At 39.9% G+C, this 17,677-nt stretch overlaps 1 protein-coding gene across 1 annotated transcript; it reads left to right on the top strand.

Annotated features, from left to right (window-relative positions):
* The first annotated feature begins 4,494 nt into the window (after positions 1–4,494).
* Positions 4,495–13,574, top strand: LOC126068336 (replication factor C subunit 5-like). The gene is given in 3 exon segments (XM_049870821.1): positions 4,495–4,587; positions 5,467–5,523; positions 12,660–13,574. Coding segments are annotated over 3 exon segments (1,065 nt in total).
* Positions 13,575–17,677: the final 4,103 nt, after the last annotated feature.

The raw sequence follows: 17,677 nt of genomic DNA on the forward strand, positions 1-17,677 counted from the left end.
AGATGGTACTGAAAGAAGAAGTGCAAGCTATACTGAAGGCACTGGTGAAAAACAAGCCTCCAGGAATTGAAGGAATATCAATTGAGATGTTTTGACAAATGGACGCAGCACTGGAAGTTCTCGCTCATCTATGCCAAGAAATTTGGAACACAGCTACCTGGCCAACAGACTGGAAGAGATCCATATTTATGCCGATTCCCAAGAAAGGTGATCCAACCAAATGCAAAAATTATCGAACAGTATCATTAATATCACATGGAAGTAAAATTTTGCTCAAGATTATTCAAAAGCGGCTGCAGCAGTATGTCAACTGGGAACTACCAGAAATTCAGGCAGGATTCAGAAAAGGACGTGGAACCAGGGATATCATTGCTGCTGTCAGATGGATCTTGGCTGGAAGCAGAGAATACCAGAAGGATGTTTACCTGTGTTTTATTGATATGCAAAGGCATTCAACTGTGTGGATCATAACAAATTATGGATACCATTGCAAAGATTGGGAATTCTGGAACACTTGTGCTCATAAGGAACCTGTACATAGGTCAAGAGGCAATTGTTTGGACAGAACAAGGGATTATTGCGTGGTTTAAAGTCAGGAAACCACTGCGTCGGGGTTGAGCCTTTCACCATACCTATTCAATGTGTATGCTGAGCAAATAATCTCAGAAGGTGGACTATACGAAAAAGAATGGGGCATCAGGATTGGTGGAAGACTCGTTAACAACTTGTGTTATGCAGATGACACAACCTCGCTTGCTGGAAGTGAAGAGGACTTGAAGCACTTACTAATGAAGATCAAAGACCACAGCCTTCAGTATGGATTACACCTCAACATAAAGAAACAAAAATCCTCACAACTGGACCAATAAGCAACGTCATGATAAATGGACAAAAGTTGAAGTTGTCAAGGATTGCATTCTACTTGGCTCTACAATCAACATCCATGGAAGCAGCAGTCAAGAAATCAAAAGACACGTTGCATTGGGCAAATCCGGTGCAAAAGGCCTCTTTAAAGTGTTGGAAAGCAAAGACGTCACCTTGAAGACTAGGGTATGCCTGATCCAAGCCATGGTATTTTTCAATTGCATCATATGCATGCAAAAGCTGGACAGTAAATAAGGAAGACAGAAGAACTGATGTCTTTGAATTGTGGTGTTGGCGAAGAGTATCGAATATACCATGGACTGCAGAAGAACAAAGAAATCTGTCTTGGAAGAAGTACAGTCAGAATGTTCCTTAGAAGCAAGGATGGCGAGACTGCATCTTAAATACTTTGGACATGTTGTCAGGAGGGATCAGTCCCTGGAGAAGGACATCATGCTTGGTAAAGTACAGGTCAATGAAAAAGAGGAAGACCCTCGATGATATGGATTGACACAGTGGCTGCAACAATGGGCTCAAGCATAACAACGATTGTGAGCATGGCACAGGACTGGGCAGTGTTTCGTTCTGTTGTACGTAGGGTGGTTATGAGTTGGAACCAAATCTATGGCACCTAACAACAACACCATGCATGTTCTACTATGGGATTATCTACTGTTTCTCTTTTCACTAGGTTTGTTACTTTTAGTTTACTGGTCACTGTAAGCTATCTGTATAGCTATGAATGTCTAGGGGCAGTCCTAGAGATCCCAAGGTACACTGTCCCCTCATACACCCTCCGTCAATATAAGGAATATCCCAGGTATAAGAATTGTATTTAGGAAAAGGATCATGGATATGAGTGTAATTTGAACCCCCACGTAAAAAAAGGTATGTCCATATGGGGTATGTTCCACTTGATTAGAATGGGGGTACAGAATAGAAAAATTAGCACGTGTTAACCAAGTTTCAAGTATACGATTATCACATATGCATAGGCGTCTGAAAAGCAGTTCTTGCTGTCAATAATTATGTAAACGTTCATTGTCACAGAAGTGTAATGCTGATTAGTGGCTACGCATCTGAGACAGCCTTCATACCAATCAGTATAGTAGTGGGGAGTACTCTCACGCTGAGTCTGAAGACATTCTCCTTTTTTACAGGGTAAATCTGGATGCCCCTCAATAATAATTTATCACAGCTGTAATAACTAAGTTGGATGACAGTTAAACAAGGAACTGGTGGTGTATGACTAACATGGGCTTCCATAATTTTACCCTTATAACCCTCTTAAGGGCTGAGTTAACATTTATACTGGGAGGTGATATAATATGATAATTCGAAACCAGGGAAGCTAAGGGATCAGAATTTTCTTCAACCAACCCAGAATTCTGGCGATGAATCCAGCAACTTGTAAGGTTACTAGCACTGGCTTCAGACTAAGATGACCTAGCAAAGGCATTTTCCTTCCAAGAATTGCTAATATCTATGTTTTTTTTATGACTAGTAACAAAAATGAAACTGCCTGAATAATTAACACGATGATAAATGAAAAAGAGGATATAAACCAATAATCAAAATGATAGGCCCGAGAATCATACACACAATACCAATAATTTCACACCAATGAGTGGATTAAGGTATTTTTTTTTATTTCCAATTAATGTATGAAAAGAGTAATAAATGGAAACAGGCAAAAGTTAAACCCAAAAGATCAGCTGGAGGCAGAGTCAGTTCTTGATTGCTCTCATGTTTCCACAGCAGGATTCTCTGTATTTGGAGCAGGACAGTTGTTTGGGGTCTTAGGATGATGCTTGAACTTCAGTTTCAATTCGTCTGCTGGTTCTGTTTCCCAGCTGGGAACTTTTGTCTTCTTAAGCTGTGACAAATGAACCCACCATTTGACTCCTTGCAACTTTGCAGCATAATTGTTAGTGAACAAGACTAGACATAGTCCCTTTCATCTTGGTTCTAATGAATCTTTTAATTGATGCCTTCTCCAATATACATAATTTCTAGGCTTAGGATTTCTGAACCTTGGATTCTCTGAATGTTTATCAGTGGAAAAAGCTTATTGTATTTAGTAAGCATGCTCCCTATTATGATATATCAACCCTTGATGATATTTAAGAGGATTACAAGCAATTAGGCTAGAGTCAGTGATACAGGCTCCATAAGGAAGGATCATTGGCTTCCCAGTCACAATCTCAAAAGGAATAAGTTTATGTGGTCCAAAAGGAGTGGAACAAAGATTTATTAAAACTATAGGTAGTACCTGAAGCCATGTCAGCCCTAAGGATGCAGCCAGCTTGCCCAACCTATTGTGTTTTTAGAATTCCATTTATTCATTCCATCAACCTTGATGATTGAGGATGGTAGGGATGATGTAGTCGCTGAAGGAATGGAAAAATTCCATATATGGCAGAGATTACTTGCTCTGTGAGATGAGAACCCTGATCACTACACAGCAGGGCTGGGCTTCCCCGAGTGGGAAGAATGTTTTCTATAAGTTTTTTTTTTTTTTTTTTAATCTACAAAGGTTGCAATGGTATTTCTGTAAGAGAAAGCTTGAACCTGATGAGAGTACCTGCATATCATTACTAAAACACATTTATATCCATGGGAAGGAGTCAGTTGTATGAAATCCATTTGCCATTCTAATATGGGACCAGTTGAAAAAGGGATATCTTCCTGGAGGTGGTTGATAAGTGTGTTCCGGATTTAATTCTGAAAAAACAGCTCAACTTCTAACAACCTGATCCATAGCGTTCCAAAAATGACCCCAATAAAAGCCACACCTTGAATTTGTACATATTGCAATCAGTTGTCTGGATCCCATCTGCCAGGCCCTGGTTAAAGCTATCGGCTCAGCCTGTTGAGCAGCTGTCACTTCTGGTAAGGGACCACTCTCCAAAACCTCTGCGGAGGTGGCGATAGCATATCCTCCTTGATACATATCCAACTTTAGGCGTCGGGCTTTAAATAAGATCCATCTACAATAACATAAGGGACTATGGGAACTGAGGAACTACTGCTTGATTAATGGCTCTAAGTCTTGTACAAATCTCCATTTCTGATTGTTAGGCTTTCTGACAAGAAACACAGGAGTGTTCCAAGGACTAGTGTATGGAATAATGAGTCCTTTATCTAGAAATTCTTGAGTAACAGACTCTAATTCTATCTTAGTGTTTGATTTTAATGGGTACTGAGTTACCCTAGGCAAAGGCTTACAAGCATCTATCTGTACCTTAATGATTTCAATTGACAGCTCCTGTCCCACATCGGTGGAAGAGGTAGCCCACAGTCGGGAAGGAACTTGATCTAGAGTTTTCCCTCCCTCCCTGTTTTCTTCTTCTGTCCTTTCCTCTGTTACCATAAGCCCTTGAAGCAAGTACAGGTTTCTACAACCTCAGGTAGGGGTTCTTCTGAGTTCCCTTTGGGATTCGGGAAAGTCGATAGAATTTTTCCTCCTTCAGTATATTGTACATGATACCTCCATTTTGATAAAAAGTCCCCGACTAATAAATTAATGAAGGTAACTTGACTTGAAAGAAATGAATGGAAATCTTGAACTGGACCTAAAGAAATAGAGATAAGGTATGAGGTAAAACCTGTTCTTGATTTGAGACTCCCATGACCTTAGATGTTCGGGTACTAAGGGGAAAAGGCTTCTGCAAACTTGTGGGATTTATTGCAGACAGGCTTGCCCCCACGTCCACCAAGAAAGTACAAGGCTCCTCATTCACTTGAAGTGTTGCCTCACCTTGATGGGTGAGTGGTACCACTGACAAAGCCTCTAAGATCTCCCTGGGACCTAGTCATTGGGTCTTAGGTAGAAGCAGAGCTGATGGAAAAGCTCACATTTTGTTCTTTAACTTAGAAAAAAAAGGGCCCCTTAAAATGACCAGGGTTTTTTTTTTTTTAAAAATAACTGCAGACTACTGTGCCATTTGGGCCATTTGAGTTGTGAATTCCCGATTTGGTCATTGGTTGAGGATCTTGACCAGCATGTTGTAATTGCTATAGTTGTAAAGCCATCAGCTTATCTTTTTTCTCTTTAGCTCTTCGCTCAGCTTCCTTAGCCTTTTTTCTCATGGTTTGAGCTAATTTATAGGCCACAGTAGTTAATTCAGAAGTATCAACACTCTCCCAATTAAGCTGATGTCTCTTTAACAAATCTGCTAATCCAGGATTCAACCCTCCTTTGAAGAGAAACTTAAAAGTGACCTTTGTTCTTTGGTCTTCTAATTTTAACCCTGAATGTTCTAAAAATAATTTAGCTAGTCTATCACAGTAATTATAAACATTTTAATCCTTTTCTTGGGTACAAGTCTGCACCTTTGTCCAATTAATCTTTGATGAGAACACAACAGGAAAGGTGTCAGTCAGACTTTTAACCAAGGCCTTAATTTCTGTTCTAATTTCTTTTCCCAATGCTCCAATGGGAATGGACACAGATTGTTCTGAATCTTTCCACTTAGCCTCTTCCGTCTGCCTAAGGGCATCTCCTGGTCCCCGAAACATAGTTAATAAACTACACAGGTCTACCAAACCTGGTTCATAAGTTTCAGTTAATATTCTAAACTTATGTATAAATTTTTGCAGATATTCTCGGGGGTCAGGAAATTCTTTTACAATGGCAAGAAGTTCACCCTTGGACCAGTGAGAAAAGGTGTCTTATTTAATGCTGCTATAAAAGAAATACCCAAGTGGGAAGATTTTAGCAAATAGAAGTTTATGCTTTCACAGTTTAGGAGGCTAGAAGTCTGAAATCATGGTGCTAGCTCCAGGGGAAGGCTTTCTCTCTGTCTTCCTCTGGACAAGATTGATGACAAGGACAAGGAAGGTCCTTCTCATCAACCTTCCCCTGGGTCTAGGAGTTTCTCAGTCCTTCTCCAAAGGACATGTTCCACTCCTGGCTCTTGTTTCTTGGTGGTAAGAGGTCCCTCTTCTCTCTCCTTGCTTCTGTCTTTTACATCTCATAAAAGATTGGCTCAAAATATAATCCGATCCTGTAGATTGCATACTGCCTCTGATCCTGTCTCATTTACATCACAGAGGTTGGGATTTACGACACATAGTATAATTACATCAGATTGAAGTAGCGAAAATGCATTTTCTTTAGTGTTTTAGTATTAGAGAGAATATATTTTCTCATTCGTTTTAGTATAGCTGTATAAGCTGTGATTAATCTCTAGTCCTTGGAAAATGGTGCAGGTTCTGTTCAAAATATAGCTGAGCAGCCTGTTCCACTCTTAAACATAACAAACACCCTAATACCTTACAACACGTTTTCCTCTGTTCAGAATAGGTGACTGAGAGCTTGACATGACTAATGCCATAAGGATGCCCTAAATAATCTCTAAACATTTTTTTTATTGCACCAGCTGCACCAGTCTCTTCCAAAGGGGTGTGGAGCTATCTCAGCTCCTGTGGCCTTGGTCTTTCTTCTTTTTTGTTCTCTTGAGAAATGGCCTTCAGCCTGCAAAACCGATAGGAAAGCTCTCTGGCATTTTTAATCTGCAACTTTCTTTCTTGCTCCCTATCTCAGCCACAGTGGACTTGGCAAAACAGTTCCACTAGCCGAGAGAGTTTTATGTGAGTTTTTCAGCCTGTTACAAACATACTGATTAGAGTCCGGATACCTGATATGCATATCTTTAGTTTAATAAAGAGTTTTTTGTAGTTGTTTTGTGACATATAAGACCATCTGTGGACTATGTGCTCAAAACATTAGATAACCCTGATCTCCCCCATATAAAACCCTCCCATCAACCCTTTAGGGTAGACAGAATTTGGGAGAAATTTAACCCCCTCTGTCTCTTGAACACCGGTATTCAGTAAAGCCCTCTTACTGCTTACCTCCTCCTATCTCAGTATTAGCTTTGTGACAGGCAGCTTGAACCCGCGATTTGCGGTAACAAGATTACAAAATGGAGGACAACCACACACTACTGGGAATCATGGCCTAGCCAAGTTGACACACATTTTAGGGGGACACAATTCAATCCGTAACAGGTGACTTCCGGGTGCCCACCTCCCACCCTAGGTTTTCTAGCCACTAATGGCATTGTAGTAATAGGGGCAGCAGAACTTGCGTCTAAAGATTCTACATTGGAAAAAGATAATTTGAACAAAAGATTGTGATTTGAAGAAGATAAATCTGGAAAACAAGAAGCAACTACCTCACTCCTTCCTTTTGATTGATAAAGGGGACGTTGTCCCTTCTGTATTTCCTGAAATTGCTGAGCTTATTTAGAAATTTTCTCTTATATAGATAGAGGCAAATTTAGCATTATGTGGTCAGTGAGAAGTCTCAAAATACCAATTAAAAATATTTCCTATTGAGGCTGACTGTCTATGTTCATACCAATTTGTATTTTTACAAACTGTGTAATTCAAAGCTCCTCCACCGGGCCATGGCTCCACCTCTCAGTCCTTCGTAATTTCATGCCATTGTTCTAAGTACTGAATGGTAAAAAAAAAAGTACTGAATGGTAAAACTGAACTTTTTTTTTTTTATGGTAGCAGGGCCAAAATTATGAAGCATATAAGCTCGCAGGAGTCTGGGAGGGGGGCTTTCAGCTTGCTACCAGTATTTCCCCGTGATCTCCACTTAAATTTTATCAGACTGCAGTTCTCAAAAAGGCCACTAGATAATGCCCTTAGCTTAACTCTGAGTTTAGAGACATGGACACCTTAAGGATTCTTTCGTCTGCAAGTCATCTGAGTAGCAAATGAACCAATTTCAACCAAAGGGGGGAAAAAAACCCACAAAGAAATCCGAACAAGAATTATTCTTCTACTCTTTCTATTACTTTCGGTTATAAAAAACAAAGGCTCTTTTTCTGAGACCACTTAACCATGCCAGAACTTCCCAAATGGATGCGTGAAACAGGGTTCAACAGACCAGTAGCGTAGTGGCGTTGAAGCAGGCAGTCATGAAAGGGTTATTAACTATCCCATAATAGTTGTTTTTCAGAAAAGTCTACTCTTGCTACATTTTTGTTACAAATTTAACAGCACTTCACCTGATTTGCCCGATCTCCAGGATTCGTCTCCTCCCCTGGCAAGAGGCGCACTGACTGCTAATCTACCCACATGTGACCTTCCAGGTTGGCAGTAGCAAGCCATCACCATTTTTCAGGGGCTGTGCACCGTATTTTAGAGCCGTGCGCAAAAACTCATTCACTAAAATTATGCTGACTGCACACATGTCACAAGGCTGAAGATCCTCCCCTCACTGTTCATGCGAAAGTATGTTACTCCCTATAAAAAGAGTACATCTGCCCTGGTTCAGAATGCTGGCAGCCTTAGGTCACCTTGTGTCTGGCTGACTTCAATTTGCTAGTCTGCTTGACAAGAACCTATTAGTTGACAGCTTCAGCATCTTTTGCCGTCCAGGTCTCTTTGGGGTTTTGTAGAAGAAGCTGGTTCCGAAATCCTGCCAGCTACACCATTAAAAAAAAAAAAAAAAACTTCTAGAATAAAATAGAGGACAAGTTATTTGCATGAAAAAGGAAAAATCCTTTATTCAGAGACAAACACCACAAATCACTTGAGTGGGGGACACAGCTGACTGACTCAAGATCAAACTGAGTCTGCCAATTATATAATTTATACCGTTTTACCAGGAGAAAGATAGCAGTAAAATCACTATTGGATACAATTTTGCTTCATCCTGATGAGAACGGGATTTATCAATACATAGGTTATTTTATAAACAAACCTCTCTGGATTGGTGGCCTTTTAACTAATAATATCTATGTTCTTAAGGGCTGTATTTCTCTTTTCTCTCAACCCCATGCTAATCACAAAATGTTTTGCCAAAAATTTCTGCTGTTTTGCCTAAAACTACTGGTGTTTTGCCTCAAACTACTGGTGTTTTGCCTCAAAGAATCAATCTTTGACTTAAAAAGACCTTTTATCCTTAGCCAGCTCAATCCAACAACCAAACCAGTTTGATCAGCTCTTCTGGTATGTCTGATTCCTGAACAATTTGCAAATTTCTTATTATAATCCTAAATCACAAGTTGACACACAACCTTAACCATCACGGCCAGCATTATTCTGGCCCCACACCTTGTCATTTGTTACTGCCGTACGTAAGTTGTCAATGCACAAAATAGCTGGAAAGTAGATTTTTTGCTATTGTCATAATTGCAAAATGTCAGATAACAAGATAGTTGATAAGGAAGTAGTAGGTGTATTGCATTTTCCACGAATTCTGTGAGCCATTCTAGCAAATTATCAAACCTGAGGAAATAGTGGGGGCCAGCAGTTCAGAAGTGAAGGGGGGCCTTGGGGATTTCTGAGCTTATGGCTGGCATCCTGAGAGGGTGGTGTGAAATCCCCCAGTTTGTAGCCAGCAGGTCAGACGTGCAGGGACCCAGAGACCCCTAAGCTTACAGTTGTCATCTGAAGTCTTGGGCAGACTTAGAGTCTGAAAGACTGTGTCCTTTAATTTATGAGATCAGAGCTAGCTGTGGTGGTTAAGATTAGAGGAAAAAATGTAAGGGCAGGGGGAGAGGTTACATTCAAGAGGAAGAAGAGGCAGGGGGTGGTGACATTCCTCAATAAGATGGTCCCTACGTCATTAAACGTTAAGTCAAGGAAATGGTAAACATTAAGCCAAGGAAATGGTAAACCTTAAGCCAAAGAAATGGTACCAAGGTCCCTAACTTGCTAATTAAATGTTAAACCGAAGAAGTAATCTCGATAGGGGTCCCTGACTTAGCTGTTAAACATTAACAGGGAGAAATAAGAGACAAGAAGGGTATAAAACCCTAAGAAAATGACTATCAGGGCTCTCAGGCTCTCTCTATATCTGAGTAGCCTGCTTGACGCTCCCTAGTCAAGTGTGCTTTCACTACTAACCCTCTGCTAGCTAATAAACTCTGCTCACTTGGCACTATTTGTCTCAGTGTTTGAATTCTTTCCTACACCGAAGACAAGACCGGAGCTATTCTCTGGTAACAGAAGTACTGCGTGAGCAATTGGTGTCAGAATTAGAACAGAAGTGGAATAGATTTGAGTTGGAATTGAATTTCTTCATTCAGTTGGTGTGAAAAGTAGATTTTATTGGCTCATGAAATAAATTTTTTCTTATTAAAAATACTTTACTTTTATTTCAAGAGACATTTCTTATCCACGAACCTAAAAATTCCTGACCCAAAATTAATACTGCCTCAGCACTGGGTTATAGCTTCAATGGGAAACCCTGGTGGTGTAGTGGTTAAGTGCTATGGCTGCTAACCAAAAGGTCGGCAGTTCGAATCCACCAGGCGCTCCTTGGAAACTCTATGGGGCGGTTCTACTCTGTCCTATAGGGTTGCTATGAGTCGGAATAGACTTGATGGCACCGGGTTTGGTTTTTTGGTTTTATAGCTTTAATGGCCTTCCCTCCTCCCCCGCCCCCCCCGAAGTTGTTAATTGACTCTTTTTCCTGTTGGAGAGCAGTCAATAGTAAAACCATTACCTCAAGATTTAAGGAAAAAGACTCTAGGCTTACTTAATTTAAATTTCAAAAGGTACCATGGCCGCAGGTGGGTGGAGGGCCAAATTTTTAGCTGCCAGGCCTGAGACCACCCCCTAATCTGATATCAGTTGATCTCAGTAAAAGGGAGAGAGCAGGGTTCAATCAAACATGTTAAGATTAGCCAGTGGTTGATCTTCTATTCTCTTTACCCCCTTCTCTTTTAAGCCTCATTGTAACTAGCTCACTTCCAGCCATTTGCTTTTTTTTTTTTTAATCAGAATGGTCTCCCTATAGGCATATAAAATAACTGCTCGGAAGAAATCTCATGTTTCAATTTCCTTGAGTTTTGACTATTTTTAACAGATCGTTACAACGACTCAGAACATTACCTTCTTATCCCTACCCAATTATCCTTCTTATCCCTACCCAATCACTGCTACAGAATTTCTGGGTGAAAGCAAATATATGTTTAGCATGTTTAACTTTAAAATGAAAATGAAACCATTGCCATTAAGGTGACTGTGACTCATAGCGACCCTATAGGACAGAGTAGAACTGCCCCACAGGGCTTACTAGGAGCGGCTGGTGGATTCAAGCTGCCGACCTTTTTGTTAGCAGCTGAGCTATTAATCACTGCGCCACCAGGGCTTGTTTAACTTTAGTCGCCAAATAATTTTCTAATGTGCTTACACCAATTTATACTCCCCACCAGTAGTGTATGACAGTCTAGTAGCACACCAACACTTGGTGTCAGTTTTTTTTTTTTTTAATCCACTCTGGTGAATGTGTAATGGTATTTCATTGTGATTTTAATTTGCATTTCCTGGATGCCTATGATGGTGGACATCTTTTCATATGTTTATTCATTGTTTGCATATGTATTTCCAGAGAATAACAGATTTTATGAAGTGTTTAAGACAACTATTAAAAATAATTGAAACCCAAGGAAATTAAAACAGGATTTATTTTGAGCAGTTAATCTATAAGCATGCAGGGAGATCATTTTGTTTCTAAAAACAAGTGGCTCAAAGTAGCCTAGTTACAATTGCTTTAAAAAAAACTTTTGAATTAGCTCAAAACAATAACACAATATTTGATTGCTCTATGATTTAGTAGGAACCCTGGTGATGAAGTGGTTAAGAGCTCAGCTGCTAACCAGAACGCTGGCAGTTCAAATCCACTGGCAGCTCCTTGGAAACCCTATGGGGCAGTTCTACTCTGTCCTATAGGGTCACTATGAGTCAGAATCGGCAATGGCAATGGGTTTGGCTTTCTGTTTTTATGATTTAATAGGAGCCCTGATGTCACAGTGGTTAAGAGCTATGGTGAACTACTGGCTGCTAACCAAAATGTCGGCAGTTGGAATCCCCCAACTGCAACTTGGAAACCCTGTGGGGCAGTTCTACTCTGTCCTGTAGGGTCATTATGAGTTGAAATCAACTCAACGGCAACAGGTTTGGTTTTGGTTTGATGATTTAATAAACAATTTGCAAATTAGGGGTGCATGAGTCTCTGTGCATGAAGAAAAAGAAGAAAAAACACTCCCAAGGACTGGAGATTTCACAGAAGCTTAAATAATTTTTTACTTAATGAATACAACTTTCCATGGTGACAAGGTACTTAATGGTTACTAAATTAGCAATAAAAAAAAAAGTAATTCCTGAAAACTGGCCTTTCCTTATTTGCAGCTATGTTGTAAAAAAAATTTTTTTGTTATTGTTGTTGTTAGGTGCCATCGAGTTGGTTCCAACTCATAGCGACCCTACGTACAACAGAATGAAACAAGGTCTGGTTCTGCACCATCCTCACAATTGTTGCTATGTTTGAGCCCATTGTTGCAGCCACTGTGTCAATCCATCTCGTTGAGGGTCTTCCTCTTTTTCACTTACCCTCTACTTTACCTAGATTGATGTCCTTCTACAGGGACTGGTCCCTCCTGATAATATGTGCAAAGTATAGGAAACCAAGCCTCGCCATCCTTGCTTCTAAGGAGCATTCTGGCTGTACTTCTTCCAAAACAGATTTGTTCATTTTTCTGGCAGCCCATGGTATATTCAGTATTCTTTATCTTGTAGCTACGAGACCTCTTGAAACAAAAATCAAGGAAACACACGGTCTTTTTCATTAAATTACCAGGTAATGGGTTTGATATTGACTACCCTTTGCCCGAACTCTAAGTGAGAGGGTCTGGGGACAGATCACAGCTGCTCTCTGCTGGTGCCTGGGGAATGCTACTATCCTAGTAGATTCGGTCACCCCCATCTCCTCACCATGGGGACCTCAGCACTAAAGCAGCAACAGCAGCCCGCGATGGCCACAGACATTAAATAATCTCATTTCTCATCAGGAAATTTTGAGTACCATTCAGAAATTTATCAGTGAGGACCAACTGCCACATCTGCTTCTCTATGGTCCTCCTGGGACAGGGAAGACATCCACCAACCTAGCTTGTGCTAAACAGCTCTACAAAGATAAAGAATTCTGTTCCATAGTCTTGGAGCTGAATACTTCAGACGATCGAGGAATAGACATCACTAGGAGACCAATCCCGAGCTTTGCTAGCACAAGGACAATATTTAAGAAAGGCTTTAAACTAGTGATATTGGATGAAGATGATGCCATGACTCAAGACACCCAGAATGCCCTGAGGAGATTGATTGAGAAATTTACTGAAAATACCAGATTTTGCCTCATCTGTAACTATCTGTTGGAGATCATTCCTGCCTTGCGGTCACTGTGTATGAGGTCCCAGTTTGGTCCACTGACTCCTGAACTGATGGTCCCATATTTGGAACATGTCATGGAAGAAGAGAAAGCTGATATAAGTGAAGATGAGATGAAAGCACTTGTAACTCTTTCCAGTGGAGATATGAGAAAGGCTCTGAACATTTTGCAGAGCACCAATACTGCCTTTCGGAAGGCGACAGGGAGGACTGTCCACACCTGCACGGGGCGCCTGCTCAGGTCAGACATCACCAACATCCTAGACTGGATATTGAATCAAAACTTCACCACAGCCCATAGAAATATTCTGGAGTTGTAAATGCTGAAAGGGTTGGCATTGCACTTGTTGGTGCACAGAGTCAACTTTCCATCTTCAGTTAGAATACATTTGTTGCCCAAAATGGCAGACATTGAGTACAGATTTTCTCTTGGCACCATTGAGAAGATTCAGCTGAGTTCCCTCACTGCCGCTTTTATAGTCAGCAGAGACCTGATCATTGCACAGGCCTAGATGGCAGGGCTTGTTAGCTACAATTCTTAGTACCCAGCAGTGACCAGAGACCAGAGGACTCAGAAGACAACCTGTTGCCCTGGGCCGGAGTGATAAAGCCACAGTCACCCAAAGTGTTGGAAAACTCCATTCCAGGCCTGGGTGAGCAGGCATCAAGAAGTACTGCATTTGTGGCAGTTTGGAGGAGGAATTTACAAAACAGTTTTAGTGTACAACTGTCTTACTGCATTGCCCATTTGTCTTTTACAGGAGGAAATAAAACTTGTCAGCCTTAAGGCTTCTACTCATATGTTGCTTGGATGACATGACGGGAAACTTTCAAATCTAACATAGTCCATGTGTCTTTCAACTCTAGGTAAACAGAAGATCTCCAAAATTAAGTTTACATATCTACTTTAAATGGGTATTGATGGATTTCTGGCTAAGAGCATTATATTCTTATAAAACAGACTCAATTCTCTTATTTTAAAAACTGGACTTTTTATTTCTCCTCTTGAAGTAGAGAGTTACCAGCAGCTTCCTAGTTGTGGTGTGGACTGTAGGTTAAAAAAAAAAAGGAACCCTGGTAGCGCAGTGGTTAAGAGCTTGTCTGCTAACAAAAAGGTCAACAGTTCGAATCCACCAGCCACTCCTTGGAAAACCTATGGGGCAGTTCTGCTCTGTCCTATAGGGTTGCTATGAGTTGGAGCTGACTTGACAGAACCCAACAACAACAACTCTTCAGTATTGCTTAAATTTTTATATAAGACTGTTTTATCATATATATATATAAAAGTTATTTGTTTAAAGAGAATTGGCTTTTGCAATGCACTATGAGAATATGGCATAAAACCAAGAGTATTCAAGACCTTTTCAAGGCAGCAGTTATAGACTTAGGCAAAGATAAAAACACCAGGTATCTCTATCTTCTGTTGACCCTCAACGAAGGATTCATTCACAGCTTGATGAAGGTTCCTTGACCCTTTGAAATCTAGAGTGTCACATTGTGACCTCAAATTTTATCTTTTTAAAGTATGCAGGGCAGAAGTTCCCAAACTTTCTTGGCTCATGGTGCCCTTAGTATTCAGTAATTTTTCATAGCACACCTAAGCCAAAAGAAATACCAATAATTCTATTTATTAATTGGTTAGGTCTAAGCAATTTAATAACTACTTATATCTTGTAACCTGACTATAAAACCAAACCCATTGCCATTGAGTTGATTACAACTCATAGTGACCCTGTAAGGACAGAGTAGAACTGCACCACAGGGCTTCCAAGGCTGTAATCTTTACTGTAAAGCAGATGAGTTGTGGAATGACATCAATGACATCATACATGAAGAAAGCAAGAGGTCATTAAAAAGGCAGAAAAGAAAGATAAGACCAAAAGAGATGTCAGAAGAGACTCTGAAACTTGCTCTTGAACATCGAGTAGCTAAAGCAAAAGGAAGAAATGATGAAGTAAAAGAGCTGAACAGAAGATTTCAAAGGATGGCTTGAGAAGACAAAGTATTATAATGAAATGTGCAAAGCCCTGGAGTTAGAAAACCAAAGGAAAGAATACGGTAGGCATTTCTCAAGCTGAAAGAACTGAAGAGAAAATTCAAGCCTTGAGTATTAAAGGATTCTATGGGAAAATATTAAATGACTCAGGAAGCATCAAGAAAAGGTGGAAGGAATACACAGAATTCAACCATTTCAAGAAGTAGCATATGATCAAGAACTGATGGTACTGAAGGAAGAAGTCCAACCTATGGTGAAGGCACTGGTGAAAAACAAGGCTCCAGGAATTGACAAAATACCAATTGAGATGTTTCAACAAACAGATGCAATGCTGGAAGTGCTCACTCGTCTCTGCCAAGAAATTTGGAAGTCAGCTACCTGGCCAGCTGACTGGAAGAGATCCATATTTATGCCTATTACCAAGAAAAGTGAACCAACTGAATGTGGAAATTATCAATCAGTATCATTAATATCACACACAAGTAAAATTTTGTGGAAGATCATTCAAAAGTTGCTGCAGCAGTACATCGACAGGGAACTGCCAGAAATCGAAGCTGGATTCAGAAAAGAAAGTGGAATGAGGGATATCATTGCTGATATCAGATGTATCTGGGCTAAAAGCAAGATGTGTACCAGAAAGAGGTTTACCTGTGTTTTATTGACTATGGAAAGGCATTCAACTGTGTGGATCATAACAAATTATGGATAACACTACAAAGAATGGGAATTCCAGAACACTTAAGTGTGCTTATGTGGAACCTGTACATAGACCAACAGGCAGTCGTTCAAACAGAACAAGGGGATACTGAGTGGTTTAAAATCAGGAAAGGTGTGTGTCAGAGTTGTATCCTTTCACCATAATTATTCAATCTGTATGCTGAGTGAATAATCTGAGAAGCTGGACTATATGAAGAAGAATGTAGCATTAGGATTGGAGGAGGACTAATTAACAACCTTCAATATGCAGATGACACAATCTTGATTGCTTAAAATGAAGAAGACTTGAAGCACTTATTGATGAAGATCAAATACTACAGCCTCCAATATGATTACACCTTAACAGAAAGAAAACAAAAATCCTCACAACTGGACCAATAAGTAACATCATGATAAACGGAGAAAAGATTGAAGTTGTCAAGGATTTCATATTACTTGGATCCACAATCAATGCCAATGGAAGCAGCAGTCAAGAAATCAAACGATGTATTGCATTGAACAAATCTGCTACAAAAGGCCTTTCTAAAGTGTTAAAAAGCAAAGATGTCACTTTAAGTACTAAGGTGCACCTGACTAAAGACATAGTGTTTTCAATCACCTCATATGCATGCAAAAGCTAAACAATGAACAAGGAAGACTGAAGAAGAATTGATGCCTTTGAATTATGGTCTTGGCAAAGAATATTGAATAGACCATGGATTGCCAGAAGAACAAACAAATCTATCTTGGAAGAAGTACAGTGAGAATGCTCCTTAGAAGAATGGATGGCAAGAGTTTGTCTCACATACTATGGTTATTTTATCAGGAAGGACCAGTCCCTGGAGAAGGACACCATGCTTGGTAAAGTAGAGGGTCAGCGAAGAAGAGGAAGACCCTCAAGGAGATGGATTAACACAGTGGCTGCAACAATGGGCTCAGGCATAACAACAATCGTGAGGATGGCACAGAACCAGGCAGTGTTTTGTTCTGTTGTACATAGGGTCACTATGAGTCGGAACCAACTTGATGGCACCTAACAACAGCAACAACAACATACACTGCTAGTGAGAATGTTAACTTGTGCTAGCACTTTGGAAAACAGTTTTTTATTATCTAGTAAAATTGAGGATAAATAAACCCTACCAAAAAAAAAATACTCATTGCCATTGAGTCGATTCCAACTCATGTTGACCCCATGTGTTATAGAGTAGAACTGCTTCATAGGGCTTTATTGGCTGTAATCTTTACGAAAGCACATCACCAGGCCTTTCTCTCATGACACTACTGAGTGGATTAGAACCACCAACCTTTAGTAGTGGAGCACAAACCGTTTGGGTCATTCAGAGTCCCGTAAATAAACCCTATGGCCCATTAATTTTCTTCTATAGACTCTGGAGAAAATTGTGCATATATGTGCCATAACACACATACAAGAATATTCATTGCAACATTGTTTATAATAATCTCAAATGGAAACAACCTAAATGCCCTCTATAGTATAATAAATAATTGTGATATATGCATTCAATGGGATACCACCTAGGAAGGAGTATAAATGAATTACAGCTTGTATTCTTTCAGTTACTATTTGCATGGATATCTTTTTTCCATCCTTTCATTTTCAACCTATTTGTGTCTTTGGGTCCAAAGTGTCTTTTACAGAGAGCATATAGTTGAATCATGTTTGTTTTTTTAAAAAATATATATTTTATTTTTGGTGAAAATATATACAGCAGATCATACACCCATTCAACAATTTCTGTATGTACAGTTCAATGACATTAGTTATATTCCTCACGTTGTGTCACCATTCTCACTATCTCTCCCCATATTGTTTCACCACCACTCACTTAGACTCACTATACCATACACTACTCACCTATGTTTGGGAGTTACTATTGTTAATTTCATCTGACACAGATA

Source organism: Elephas maximus, chromosome 2 (assembly GCF_024166365.1).
Source record: "Elephas maximus indicus isolate mEleMax1 chromosome 2, mEleMax1 primary haplotype, whole genome shotgun sequence".
NCBI lineage: Eukaryota > Metazoa > Chordata > Mammalia > Proboscidea > Elephantidae > Elephas > Elephas maximus.